General features: G+C 37.2%; 1 protein-coding gene across 10 annotated transcripts in view; it reads left to right on the top strand.

Annotated features, from left to right (window-relative positions):
- gw (trinucleotide repeat containing adaptor protein gawky) overlaps positions 1–14,911 on the top strand; it is a 79,278-nt gene that overhangs the window by 19,160 nt on the left and 45,207 nt on the right. For 6 of the 10 annotated variants that reach the window (XR_013032668.1, XR_013032667.1, XM_076518659.1 and 3 more), the window contains 11 exons: positions 1,175–5,227; positions 8,012–8,370; positions 8,653–8,986; positions 10,391–10,915; positions 11,077–11,453; positions 11,671–11,868; positions 12,255–12,410; positions 12,522–13,001; positions 13,194–13,517; positions 13,832–14,064; positions 14,170–14,536. Coding sequence is in view for 8 of the 10 variants with exons in the window: in XM_076518659.1 (XP_076374774.1) it covers positions 1,175–5,227; positions 8,012–8,370; positions 8,653–8,986; positions 10,391–10,915; positions 11,077–11,453; positions 11,671–11,868; positions 12,255–12,410; positions 12,522–13,001; positions 13,194–13,517; positions 13,832–14,064; positions 14,170–14,536 (7,406 nt within the window). In the remaining 2 variants the exon portion in view is untranslated. The remainder of the gene's footprint in view (positions 1–1,174; positions 5,228–8,011; positions 8,371–8,652; positions 8,987–10,390; positions 10,916–11,076; positions 11,454–11,670; positions 11,869–12,254; positions 12,411–12,521; positions 13,002–13,193; positions 13,518–13,831; positions 14,065–14,169; positions 14,537–14,911) is intronic. The other 4 variants (XM_076518663.1, XM_076518661.1, XM_076518662.1 and 1 more) reach the window with 4 other exon arrangements.

Genomic DNA, 14,911 nt, shown 5'->3' with positions numbered 1-14,911 from the left:
CGAGTGGTCATCATAAGACATTTCCTTAAAAATAGAGCAAGATTTATTTGAAACACTTTATCGAACAATGTATAGTTTAAGAAATAATTGCGCGAGGTTATGTACTTGGATATTATACAGGGTGTCTTACCTGACTCTAAAATTTAAAATATCTCGTTCGTTTTTTTTATGCTAGAAAAAAGTGTCACAGAAAAATATTAGTTGACTCAGAGGGACAAATATTATGATAGGCAAAAACATTTGTTCAAGGCTATATTTTTTGAGATTTCAAGGTCGTCGGAAAGTTGTATGATGTCAAGAGATTCGCATCGTACTTTTATTTCATCGTACTTTTCTATCACCTTGAAATGTATCTCACAATAGAATTGTTAGATTGAACCTTGCCTGTATTAAGATTACCATTAAGTAATCTCGTTTTAATATAGGTGAAAACCAGCTTTCGGTTAAGTAACCGTGGGCGGTTTCGTATTAACCATAAATAAAGTATTTTAATAAGCCATTGAACTTATACAATTGCTTGTGTCTTCAGTGCACGTTGTATACCAGTAACGTTAACGAATTACACAAAAGTCTTAGATATGCTAAATGCAGATTTTTATTAACCCTCATAGGTCGATCCATGGTGATTGTAAGATTTACCCTGTGACTTCTTCATCAATACAGTTACGTCTCTCTAACTGACGCTCCGATTGTCCACAAAAATGGACAATTTTTGGAATAGGAGATACGATTGTTCGAGCCATGCATAACTATAAAAACGAACCGCAAGGCTCTTCCCAAATTGTCCATTTTAAGTATCGTACGTTATCGTACGTTATCTTTCGCAGTAGGCGACTATAGCCAGTGTTTTTACTAGAAGCATAACCAAGAGGATCGACGAACAAATAATATATCTGAAAAACTTATATTACAACGAAATTGTCAGTCGACCAGATTTCTATTGATACCGGAAACTTAGTACAGTAATGGTTAGATAACTGCAAGCGATTTTTGCTTGGATAAGGCGACGTATGCGCAGGAGTTCCGCACAGCCCTGCACATGCGTTACCACCCCACTCTTTGTGTAATTTATTTTCCCGTCCGCACTGGTCCCAAGTTTCATTCAGTTATCTAATCATTACTCTATATTCGAATCGCATGTTTGTGAGAGATATGCTTTTTGTTTTGATTTCAGGCAAGTCCACCTTGACCAGTCGAAGCCCGACCTGCCAGTCAGTGGCGTCGTTAACCACAAAACACCCAACAAGAAATCACCTTCTAACTTACGATAATAATAATAATAATAATACTAAGAATAATAAGAATAATAATATTAATAATAATATTAATAATAATATTAATAATAACATGAATAATATGAATAATAATAATAATAGTACTAATAATAAGAATAGTAAGAATAATAATGGTACAGTAAATAATCGCTCAACTCGAGCAGTACATAATCATCAAGATGATCGAAAAACAACAGTTAATGCAACAAGAAAAAGAAATGAACCGGGCTCGCCCGGCAAATGTAAACCGGGCAGCTCCGCCAATAACTCTAAGTCTATATGTAAGACACTAAGTGATAATAAGACTAGCTTTAGCGTACTAAACATTAGGGTACTAAATATAAGCATAAATCTACGATTAACAGGGGATAAGTGCGCAATCGGTGAAGGGGTACCTAGCCTAGTTAGGATACCCAAGTCTGATCGCCCCTCATCAGGCCACTTCTCTCTCGACTCTCTTGACAATTACTCTTTATTAGGGTCCTGCCTTCATCCGGGCAAATACAATAACGTTAAGTCTAATTCTAGCCTCCTAAGTAATAATAACGATAACTACAAGTCTGTGATATTGCTCAGCTCAACCAATAACCATTATTTCCTCCGCGTCGAAATGGACGGTGGTGCGATCGCAATGAGACTAAGAGCCCATTGGAATTCATACAGATTAATGATGAACTCTTCTTTCGACGGTTTATTGTTAGACAAACGATTGCTTTCTGTGCCGCAGATTGAACACCGTAGAATTATGAAAATATTCTTGAAGAATAATCAAATTGAGATGATCAAGATCCTGCAGAATTTTGTGTCAAACTATTTTAAGGACGCACGGAGAGAATCTTGTTCGATACGTTTATCATCGATCGAAATTCATGCGGAGAACACCGAGTTCCCAGTAACACAGGAACTATCGTACGAACAGAAAATCAGGGAAAGATTCTTGTCCGCTGCAACTCAGTCCGACAATTCTGAAACGTTTGCAGACTATGCATCTTTAACCGAAATTCAACTGGAACTACTGAAATTTCAATCCACATATCTATTTTTGAAAAATGAATCTCGCCTTCCGTTTTACGTGAAAATGATGGAGAAATTACTGACGCTTACTCTAAAGGGCATAAAGACATCTAAGATACTAAATCTCCTTTCATCCGAGGTATTTGAAAGGTTATCGTGCATCCCCAAACAGATTTTGTTGAGAAGTACCGTTTCAAAAGTGAACACTTCGTCCATAATTATCGAATTTTGTCTCATGGAAATTAACGATAAGAAGGAGGCGGAGAAAGAGGAGGAGAAGGAGGTGAAGAAGATGAAACAGCAGCAGATAAATATGAAGAGGAAGAAAGGGAAGAAGGAAATGTTGGAAAATATTATGACCATCAATATCGATATATCGTTTGTAAACAATAATATTGCGTTAACGAGCATTGAAGAAACCTGTAAAGAAATATCAAAGTCGCCTTTAAATTTCGTAATACCGAAGAAAGTTAAAATAAGTGATAGATCGTCGAACGAAGAATCAGATTTGATGACTAAGGAAGGGGATAAGGTGGCCACCAGTTCTTCCATTACGCTTATCGTTCCCGGAAACGAGCTAACTGACCAGCCTCCGCGACCTCTCCCGTTGAGAAACGCGCCGAAACGCGCACAATCCTCTCCTCCATGGCTCGACCTGGTCGCGAGCGAGCTGACGCAACGCGCATGTGTTCCACTCTCGTTAGATTGTAAGCTTTATGTGGTTAATAAACTTAGCTCTAAGGTGATTTGCGATTTTAGTATTATGAGGAAGGGGATACCGAGCCACGAGACTAGCTGCGAGACTAAAACTAAAACGACACATCTCCGTGTCCAACTCTTGAGTATTTCTTCGACGGTGAATGGGAAGAAATTGGCCTTTAACGTACAATATTATATGACTGTGAACGAAGCGAATCGAAACATTGAAGCAGATCATCAAACCTTTATTTACAGTAAAACTATCGTGATCACTCGGCGGCATTCGTTGACGAGAGCGACTGCAATCTATCGTACAATTTGGGATCCAAAGAATACAAATTTCCGTGCTCTCCTCTCCAAGACGCTTAGAAGCGCGGGAGTCGCGGACAGTTCAATCACGACGGAACAGGATCGGCCGACCCTAACGGCCGCGAAGGCTTCGGACACTAGCACCGGGCCAGGTGGCAGCAAGGCGTTCGGACCCGGCGGCAAACTTACAAACAGCGCTGCATCTGTGTTCCTGTTGGAGAACCGTAGGCGAATGCTCGTTCATTCGACACCGACAACCTCGAAGAAAGAATATCCAAACGTATGGTTTACGATAAGAACCTCCGAAGCAATAACTTTGAACTCGACGGAAGAAACAATGGCAGAGATGTTGTCCTGGGGAATTAATGGTATTAGTGACGTGGCAACAATTACTGTTGGTGCTCTTTTATTTCAGGATAATGTTAAGTCTAACGAGCCTATGGGCGCTTATTTCGTGAACTATAGCTACTCGGAGCCGTATGTGCGTGACGGCACCGAGTTTGTTAAGGCTCTTTCTAAGTCTACTATAGGGAATAGATTTAGCTTTAAGGGGGAGAACCAAGCCGAGTTCGCTCTCTACATTCCTACTACGACTACCTGCAAGCCTACGATGACGCTTAAACGCCAATCTGCATCCCGATTAATCGGTGTACCTGGATCTCGGCCGAACTACTTCGAGACATTATGGCCCGACCAAATGCACACTCCTCACGATTTTTATGACAGTCTGCCGAACTGTAGAACTGTGGGATATCGCAATGATTCTCTTCCAGAGCGTGAACAGGAAGAACTAGATTCTTCGCGATCTTTCAACTGCTTTAACGAACAAATGGCGCGTCGAGACGCTTACAAACCTATTGATTCTAATCGAGTAGAAACGATCAAATCTCAAGCCGCTATTCGTTCGAATGGCAAACGCTATGGCGAAACGACAGGGGTATTTCGTTTTTGTGGACCTGAGGGAACTACTAATTGCCAAGATGCGACGCGCGAGTCAATGGAAGACAATGTTTCTATTTATTACTCATCGTGCTCCAATTCACCGAAACGAACCAAACGAGGACATCAAGATTTTGCCGACGTGATGACGCTGGAAGAAAACATTTCTTCTCTAACAAATCTCTGTGATTTATGTCGATTTAAAGAGACGTACAAACTATACACAACGGTCGGTTTTCACGCTGACGGGAACAGATTGAGAGATCTAATGCATTTCGATCGTTATGCTCTAATCAAATTGACCTTACAAACTGCCCAGTTCGTTGACAATGAAGATTCTCATGGAAACTACCCGAAATCGATGAAGACTAATGCCGTTGCAAGCCGTCAGTACGGTTCGAAGAATTCCGACAGGTGTCAAACTCAGGATCGTTCCAAGAACAGCCAAGACTCGGACGGAAGTCCAACCACTTCGACACAACTGAAAGAAATCGTCGTCCGTACGAAGGATTCGGTTCCTAACCGCTCGGTAAACGAGGAAACTCTCAACTCGAATAGCTCAAACCGAAAACAACTCATCGACCGTGTAAGGAATCTCATACCAGCACTCGCAGGAGGTTCCAACGATACTCTACAAACCCTGAAAAATGAGCTTAAGCGCGTGTTGGCTCTTCTGTTTGGACCAGTTTACAATATGGGAGAGCCCATCCTGGATTACAAAAGGCGTTGGGACATTCCTGCTATTCTTAGGTTAGCTGGCGGTGGTGAAAGTTCATTGAACAACAGCGGATCCACGAATTGGGGATCTACGCAGGCAAGCGCTACCAATAATAATAACAACAATCAGACTGCTTGGGGAGGGACGTCTGGAAACCCTTCCGGAAACAGCGGCAATTCCGGAAATTGGTCCGGGGGCAATGTGAACAGATCTGTCAGTGGCAATCTCAATTCGAATCAGAACCCAGGGCCACTCGGTGGACAGAATGTTCCAGGTGAGTCACTCATTTTGGACACCTTATGGCTTTAACACTTTAATTGTCACTTCAGTCATATATGTGACACAATTTCTTTAGCAATATTAAAAATGAATGTTTACTGCAATCTATTAAGAATATCAACATTTTTCTAGGATCTACAAGCTGTTAGAGAGTTGCAAAATAATTGCTATAGTGAATCATATAAGATTTTGTGTAACTTGTGGGTACTGGTGTGGCAGCCAACATGCAAAGGGGATGTTCTGGTCTAGAGCGTCTTTGTTATGGCGTTCTTGAGACGTTTTTAACCAAATTAGAACAGTGTTTTGTATTGATTCTTTTCTACACATATTTCCTATTTCTTGATGTATACTTGAGTATACAATATATATAGTTTCAAGCCAACATACTTAACCCTTAAGTGGTATGCTAGGGTCATGAATCAGCCCGACATTGTATTTTTATTTTATTTTATAATGAGAGTTTAATTTTTCATGTTTCTATTATTTTATACATTATTTAAGAATGAAATACTATCATAAAGTGGATCGTTTATCTAGAATTAGATTAACACGTTTTTTTGCACTTTTTATTTGGGGTCCACTATGACCTCAGTATAAGTAGCCATATTTTTGTTTTCCCAAACATCTATAATATCGATATTTTGACGAAAATAAATAAATTTTCGTGGGGACATGTTTTGAGAACGTATATCTTCAAAGAATTAAAAAGTAAATGATTCTTTTCAAAGTTCTAGATCAGAATACCCTATTATCTTCTTTCCTGTCTAATAGATATACTTAGTAATCTAATTTGAATGAGTGCAGAGCATTCGATGAGAAAGAACTATTACGTTGAAATTACGTGATTTTACATAATTTATTTTTTGACAAAACGAATTTTTCTTCACATAAGAAGAATTTGAATTTATAATTAATTTTAGTACCGTTCATTTGAATATAAAACGTGACAAACTCATATACATTCTAAATTGTATTTAAAAAATATTGCTTTTTGGTCGAATGAGACCTTCTTTAACACATTTGAACGAGCAGATTTTTACATAATTATACCCAATAGATGACAACATTCATCCAGCTAAATTTGAAGTAACAGCAATTAAACGCGTGTTAAAGTAAGATAAGCACATTACTGTTTTTTTGTGGTAGCTCATCGTTATACACTGTTTTAGAGAGACCTTATTATACAGTTAAATTTAATAACAGAATAGTTATTCTGTATTCTACAAATTTTCTAGTTTTGTTTAAAACAAGGTCTCAAATAAAAAATTTCTGTCGTTTGTATTCCACTTATTTTTTTTCATCAGACTATTTTTGTTAATTTCAAGTTGCAATATTTCCTCTCTATGGTTGTATTTACGGCAACCTCTCTCTAGCATCGTGTTTTTATTCTCAGTATTCTATTGCACATTTGTCATGAACTTTTAGTAAAATGATAACAAATGATCACATACAATATATAATAAATTTTAATAAATATAATACATTTTAATATGTACAATATTTATGTAGTTCTCACTACTGAGGCTTTCGGGTGTAAATCGTCTTTTTTTTTGGAAAAATCGTCCTAACGTTTTGCAAGCATTGGAGCTATCTTCATCAGGAATTGAGTATTAGTGTGTCATAGTTTGGTCATTAAACTTCGAGTCGCGGAAATTTTTCTGATAAAATTGTTTTTATGCAAAATGAAGCTATTAACAAAATTTCAGTCAAATTGAGTGTATCCGGTTTTTGGAAGTACAGTAGAGTTATTAATTAAAGGAAATGTCGTATATTTCAATTTCATACATAGTATTTTTTTAAACAAATAATGTTTGTATATTTATGGGACTGGTTAGAATGCCTAAATGATACTAATATGTATGCACGTTTTGTAAATATGTTTATAAAAACTTAGAAGATAAATGAAGTACACACGATAAGTACAGTAATTTCTCCCCAATATGCGCTCAAATTGCGCACAAAAATGAACAATTTGGGAAGATGAAATACGATTATTCGGGCCTTGCGTCTCGTTTTTATAGTTTTTAACAATCTGTAACTATAAAACGATCCGCAAGGCTCGAATAATCGTATCTTGTTTTCGCAAATTGCCCATTTTTGTGCGCAATCTGAGCGCGAATTGGGGAGAAATTACTGTATTTTTATTGTAAATATTAAAGCAGTCAATGAATTTTGTTCTTCTCGTGCATGTGTCAAAACTTCTCTTATCAAGCTAAAAGTATATGAATACATATTAGGTATCTACTTTAGCGTCCGTTATTATACCCTCCCCCCCACACACATATACACACCCAATTCTTGGAATCTTCAGACAGTCAATTTCGAGTGCACTGATTGTAAAATATAAGGCAGTTTACGTTTGAATTCGCCCGTATGTCAGCTATTGTATTTTACTCGTGCTCATCTCTCTCGTATGATGTTTATAAATATGTAAGTATTGTGTGTATATGTGTGTGTTATAGAAATCAAATAATACATGAAAGTAATATATGAATTCTTTTATTGATGTTAATTACTATATGAATACTTTCTATGCTAATTGGATACTCATACACTTGTTCGACACTATCATAAACTCAACAAAAATGAATTCGCAACATTAAAACATTTTGAAGTTTTATCTCGCTTTGTCACATAGAGTAGTGCAAAGTAAGAAGTGGGATACTATATTCGATTTGCTTTTTAAATTGATAAAGTAATTTGTCAAATGAATTTATACGATTTCAAGTGCTTGGTTTACTTTGGTATTAATGCAATGTCTGATGACGAAATCTTTCAGGTAACGTGAATAAGATGAATAACCCGAATCAGCAATCGAATCAGCAATCGGGTCCACCAACTTCACAATCAAGTAGCACAAGTCAAGGTGGTCAGAATAATAATCAGTGGTCACAAGGGATGTCCAGTAATCCTGGAGGACCTGGCCAAAATCCTTCTATTCCAAATAATAATAATACAGTGCAGCAACAGCAGCAACAGTCAAACTCCAATAACAGTAATAATCAGCCAAATAATCAGGGTCAGGGGTCCGTAAATACTAATAATACACCTGCTAGCAATAATCCTTCGACAAAACAGCAGTTGGAGCAATTAAATACAATGAGAGAAGCATTGTTCAGTCAGGATGGTTGGGGACGTGTAAGTATTATTACAAGTATGTATGTCTATCTTGTAAGTGCAGAAGTTTATTTATATATATATATTTTTTAAACATACATCTATTGATAGAAGAGAAAAAACAAAAAGAATGCAATAATTATCATACTATTATTATCGTATGTAGAAAATACATACGATACAAAATACAAACAGTTTCTTTATAATTGTATTGTTTGTAACTAATAACAAAGCTAGACACGATTTAACATAGCACATGATTATGTACATATAGGATCATCCATCCATCTTGCTTTTTTACAGCAACACGTTAACCAGGACACAAACTGGGATGTTCCAACAACTCCAGAGCCTAGTTCGTCTAAAGATGGAGTTCCTGTCTGGAAACCACCAGTAAACACCGGTACAGACCTGTGGGAAGCCAACATCAGGAACGGTGGTCAACCACCACCTCAGCAACAACCGAAAACACCTTGGGGTCATACACCAGCAACAAATATTGGTGGTACTTGGGGTGAAGATGATGAAGCTACTGATTCATCGAACATGTGGACTGGGGCTCCTACATCTTCTCAACCGAACACTGCTGCTGGGCAGTGGACAACGGGCACCGGTAATCAAGCCGGTATGTGGGGAGGTAATACTAGTCATAACCGAATCCCCTCCCGTCTTTACTACCTTAAATACTTTTGTTTAACCTTATAGGTAATTTTGAAATGATTGAAGGTATACAATTTATTTATACTATAAATACATACAACATATTATGCTTTATTTCATTTGACTATACCATCCTGTTTGTTTCACTTAATTCTATTTGATCAATAATTTGATGGAAGTATGGGTGCAGTCCCCATTTATATATATATATACCTATAGATTTCTCGCTCTCTTCTTCAATCGCTTTTAACATTGATTAACTATGTCAAATTTCTATTCTGAAAACATGTAGAGCATTACTAAACATTATGCATATTCATTGATTTTTCATTTATTCGTGCATATTTGAAGACAACCCAAAAAACCCTACTGTAAATTCCTGTCTATCCTTGAAAGATTATCCATTATCATTACTATTATTCGCTGATTTTCAGTATCTTGTAAGGAATAATTAATTTTTATTAATTCGTGTAGATCATCAACATTTAAAATACTTGAAAATATAGTTTCAAAAAGAAGGGAGGGGGTATAATGATTAATTGAATATGAGATATTTACTGTTAAAATTGAGAGATTGCTTACTTTCATAAAAATGGACAAATTTCTCAAACATGATCATAACATAATTGATAAAGCGTTTCTCTACCAAAGATAATTTCTATTTATTACATCAATTTTACATACATTTTCTTATTCTGACTAATTTAAAAATGGAAGTGTATAGTGGGAGATATCTAATTAATTAAATTTCATTGTAGGTATTCGAAATTACATCAATATATCACAAAATCAGAAGACAGTCAGTATCATCATTGGATTGACAAGAAAATTATAAGAACAATCAGAAAAGAAAGTATCGTTAGCATTCTTAGATGATCAACTTAAAAAATGTTGCTTGTCGAAACATTAGCAACTGTATATTAGGGTGCATATACACGAGCAATTAGTAACACGCGACTTAAATAATTTTGTCTATTCTTGGAATCAAAATAATTACCAAGGGTGATCGTAATTTCAAATGCTATAATGAAAGCCATACATCTAAAAGAACTGCAAAATATTTACTTCCAATTTTGGATTTGCAGAAAAGCAATTGCTTGCAAGTTTATATTTATATACTTTTACTTTGTTACTGAGTTAGCTTTATCAAATATTTATTTATGTTTCTTCTTAGTAAACAAAAAAATATGTCTGACAAAGGTATTAGATATTTTAATAAAAAATTAGTAAATAATATCTCATTCCAAAATATAATTTTAATTGCAACACTGTATGTACTGTTAACAATATACATGCTTACCGCGAGAAATAGATCATATCATTAATAATAAAAAAATTATAAATATCTCCTTACAAGACATATAATATATATTTTTTATAGGATCAAATTGGGCTGATCCAAGAATCGATCATCGTGATCCCCGCGATCTACGTTCCGTTGATCCTCGTGAAATACGAGATCCGCGTGATCATAGAATGTCTCTGGATCCTCGAGAACATATACGTGTAATGGATCCTATGGCTCGAGATCCAAGAATGACAGATATGCGCGGGGACCCGCGAGGTATTTCCGGAAGATTGAATGGTGCAAATGCAGACACCATGTGGGGCCAACCACCTGGACCTCCGCATCATCAAATGGGACATCAACATCCTTCTGGCCCGCCAACGAAAATGTTGAATCCTTCCAGTATAAATCAGTGGGCTGCTCCACCACCAAAAGATATTATGCCAGGAAAACCATCAGGTTGGGAGGAACCTTCTCCACCGACACAAAGAAGAAATGTTCCGAACTATGACGACGGTACCAGTCTATGGGGTAATGCTGCAGCTAATCAGAGGACCATCCCTGGAAGCAAAGTTTCTCATTGGAAGGATCTTCCAACGCCAAATGTTGCTAGAGGAGGTATGTGTCTTCCTATTACATGTTTATCATTATTTTCTGAGTAAACCATATTTTTGAATGAAAAGAACAGTTGGAGGAACAAACGGTTGTGTCAAAAAATTAGTAACTCTAATAGAATTGGAAGAAGTGGGCTTTTTAAAGGATTGAATTGGTTTTTGCAGGCTCACAGTGCCCTCCAGGCATGCCACAAAACAGAATGCCTGGTCAACCTGGAATGAAACCAGACGTGAGTGGACCAATGTGGGGCCACCCTGGTGCCCCTGGAGGACGGAATGGTAGCTGGACAGAAGGTCCACACGATACAGGTTCATGGGACGACCCAAAGACACCAAGTACCTGGAATGAGGCTCAGTTGAACCCAGGCACTTGGGGCGGACCCAGTACTCACAAACCTAAACCAATGGGACCTGCTGGAAGTTGGGCAGACACCGATATGGATCATTCTCCTAGTTGGGGTCATCCTACAAAACCCATACTTACAAAGGAAGTCATATGGAGCAGCAGAGAATTCCGATATCTCTGCGATTTAGGATTCAAAGTACCTATAAGTTATTAATATCGATTGTTGCAAATTCAATAAGCTCTCTATGGCTTTTAAACTATGTTTAAGTTGGCCCACATTCTATCATGGTACTTTCATAATAGATAAAACCACTTTCATGTATATTTGCGACTAAAAAATATTTAATATATAACTTGTTGCTATACAAAGACACTTATAATTAACAAATTCAATGATTTGTTTTTGCCTGCAGAAAGATGATGTTGAATTAGCATTGAGGAATCGCGAGATGAACAGAGACGAAGCTTTGGAACTTCTCAGTCAGATTCGACCTCTAGATCAATGGAGAAGGCATGATGCACACTCTACTTATGATCCAAGCAATCAAGCTACAACTGCACAAGCATATCCCAGATTTAATCATGTCGCACAGCAGATGTCATTTCCGCCGGTAAGATATAATAATTTTAATATTCAACATTCACATTCCAATAGTTTTTTATTTTATAACACCATGACGCTTTAATGGTCTGCTGTCGGAGCAGGTCTCGCCTTTTTTCTGTATAGAGAATAATGTAAATTCGGTTTCGGGTTTTCAGTTCATTGCGTGCATTACGTTTCGGTGCCCATCTTTGTTAGTATTAGAGAGCTGAGCAGTATACATCATGTCATTTGAGAGTCATAATTACGTAATTAGAAAATGAAGGATGTCTCTTTTTCTTCTTTGCTAGAGGCAATTAAAATCTTTTTGACCCTGCTCAAACATTTCCGATGTCTGGGCTACAGGCCGACAGGCTTCTTATGGATACTATTCCGATAATTGACTTTTAATTGTAGGGTGCTGGAGTAGCAAGCGGAAACACAACTGGCAGTGTAGGAGGATCGGTTGCTAGTGCAAGTTTGTTGAAATTACAACAACAGCAACAACAAGCTGCTGTTCCTTTACAGCAACAACAACCAAGTGGCAATGCACCACAACCACCCTTCAACCAGGTACGCTTTTTAATTATCCTAATACAGTATTGTTCTGTATTTATTTGTTCTCGTAGAAGATATTTTTAAAATACACTAATCAATATTCAAAATATTCTCTTTTCGTTTCAGCCTTCTAGAACTCCTCAAAATCAACCAAGTACTCAGCAGTTGCGCATGTTAGTGCAACAAATTCAGTTAGCCGTCCAAGAAGGTTACTTAAACCATCAAATTCTAAATCAACCTCTTGCACCTCAAACTTTAATACTTTTGAACCAATTATTGCAACAAATCAAAGTTCTACAGCAACTTCATCAACAGCATTCGGTACAGAGTACTATGAAGGGTAATGGACAATCGGTCCTCCAAATAAGTGTACAAATTACAAAAACAAAACAGCAAATAGCAAATTTACAAAATCAAATTGCTGTGCAACAAGCCACCTATATGAAGCAACAGCAGCAACAACAGCAGCAGCAACAACAACAGCAACAACAACATCCTGCTCCACCGTCTCAAAGCTCAGAATATTATAAGAGTTCTGTTCATGATCCCATGTCAGCCTTGCAAAACAGTTTTACAGAATTAACAATGAACAAGGAGCCTCCTATCGTGAGTATCTCTTTACTACAACTATAACTTCAAAATACAATGAATGAGGATTTTTATTAATCAATATATTTATATAATAATGTAAAGAATTAAAAACATTTGGTTGTTCAGAATTTAAACGACTGAGTCGTTTAATGTCTTCCAAAGATAATAATCCTTCACGATACGGTAATGATCCATATATTGTTGCAGAGTCAGCCACAATCAAGACTGAACCAGTGGAAGTTACCTTCATTGGACAAGGATGGAGAGTTAGTTACGAATGAATTCTCGAGGGCACCTGGAACTACCAGTAAGCCAGCAGCTTCATTGGCTGGTTTGACACAATCACACAGTAGTCCTAACATGAATCCTTTGTTGGGTCAAGGAGATGGTACATGGTCCACCAGACTCGGAGAGAGTGGATGGCCCGATCCAGGTAATACGGACTCTACCGATGGAAAGGATTGGCAACCAACTGGTGCAGCTACTTTCACAGACCTTGTACCTGAGTTCGAACCTGGCAAACCATGGAAGGTAATCCATTTCCAATACCGTACTTACCATATGTTTTACAATGTTTTTTATTGGCTGTTTCTACATTTGTCGGTATGAAATATTATTACTTTGTTTATCTGAAATTAGTATGTACAACTACGTTTTCATACACTTCTATTCTTTCATTACTTTTCTCTGCACTGAATTCATTTGGTGAATATTTCATAATATCTTATTTTAAATATTAAAATGAGAAATGGCTGAAGGTAGAAAAGAAATTGAAGAAAGTACTGAGAAAGATACGGAAGAGGTAGAGACTCTTTCAGGTCCACCTATATTTAATTTCATTTTAGGGTACACAGATGAAGAGCATCGAGGATGATCCAAGCATTACTCCCGGTTCTGTAGTCCGTTCGCCGTTGTCCTTAGCTACAATCAAGGATCCGGATGCTATATTCAATTTGAGCAGCAAAACATCACCGCCGCCTCCTCAACAACCTACTAACCTTGATACATCGATACCAAGTTTGAGTAACTCTACATGGACGTTTAACCCACCTGCTACTACCCCTAGTGCATTCACCAGGTAAACTTCTAAAAATTGTCTCATGAAATAATTGCCATGAATGATAACATGACAGGATATTTCTAACGAGTATAATACTTGAAACAAATAAATATTATTTTGTAGCACTAAAATTACGTGGGGCGAGTCTGCACCACCGCCAACTGCAGTCACATCTGAACTGTGGGGAGCACCTATCAGCAAGGTTCGTGGTCCACCGCCTGGACTAGGCAACAAAGCCGCCGGAAACACAAGTAATGGTTGGACAGGTCTCGGCACTGTCAGCAGATCATCCAGTTCATGGGGTCTTCAATCGAGCACAAACGCTGGCTGGGTTTCCACCTGGTTACTACTCAAGAATCTAACTCCTCAAATCGATGGTTCCACTTTGAAAACTCTCTGTATGCAACACGGCCCCGTATTGGACTTCCGATTATTCCTTAATCATGGAATTGCATTAACCAAGTACTCTTCACGAGACGAAGCTGTTAAGGTACAATAATCATTATATGCCTAGATTTTTATGACAATTACATGTTCGTTTACACTCTTAAAACATTGCAAGCCGGTTAAGTAACAGCCGTTGAAAGCTTGAATGCCAACCTCACTTGCTTGTTTTGGAGAATGGGCAATTATAGAAATATTAAAAACCATATACATTTTCGTAAAATAGTACATCTTGGTTGTTCATTTATCATATAAATTATAATAAGAACTAACAAAACCGAAATTGTGTATAATTTCTTATTAAGAATATTAATAATTGTATTATTTCTTATGTATAATTTCTTAAGTTAAATTTTATTTAAGAGAAACTTTCTAACAAAATACAAAATTTCAAGGGCCACTTTAATCATGTTACTAATCA

This window comes from Megalopta genalis, chromosome 2, assembly GCF_051020955.1.
Source record: "Megalopta genalis isolate 19385.01 chromosome 2, iyMegGena1_principal, whole genome shotgun sequence".
Taxonomy (NCBI): domain Eukaryota; kingdom Metazoa; phylum Arthropoda; class Insecta; order Hymenoptera; family Halictidae; genus Megalopta; species Megalopta genalis.
The sequence above is the reverse complement of the archived record's forward strand: the minus strand, read 5'-3'. Positions and strand labels throughout refer to the sequence as shown.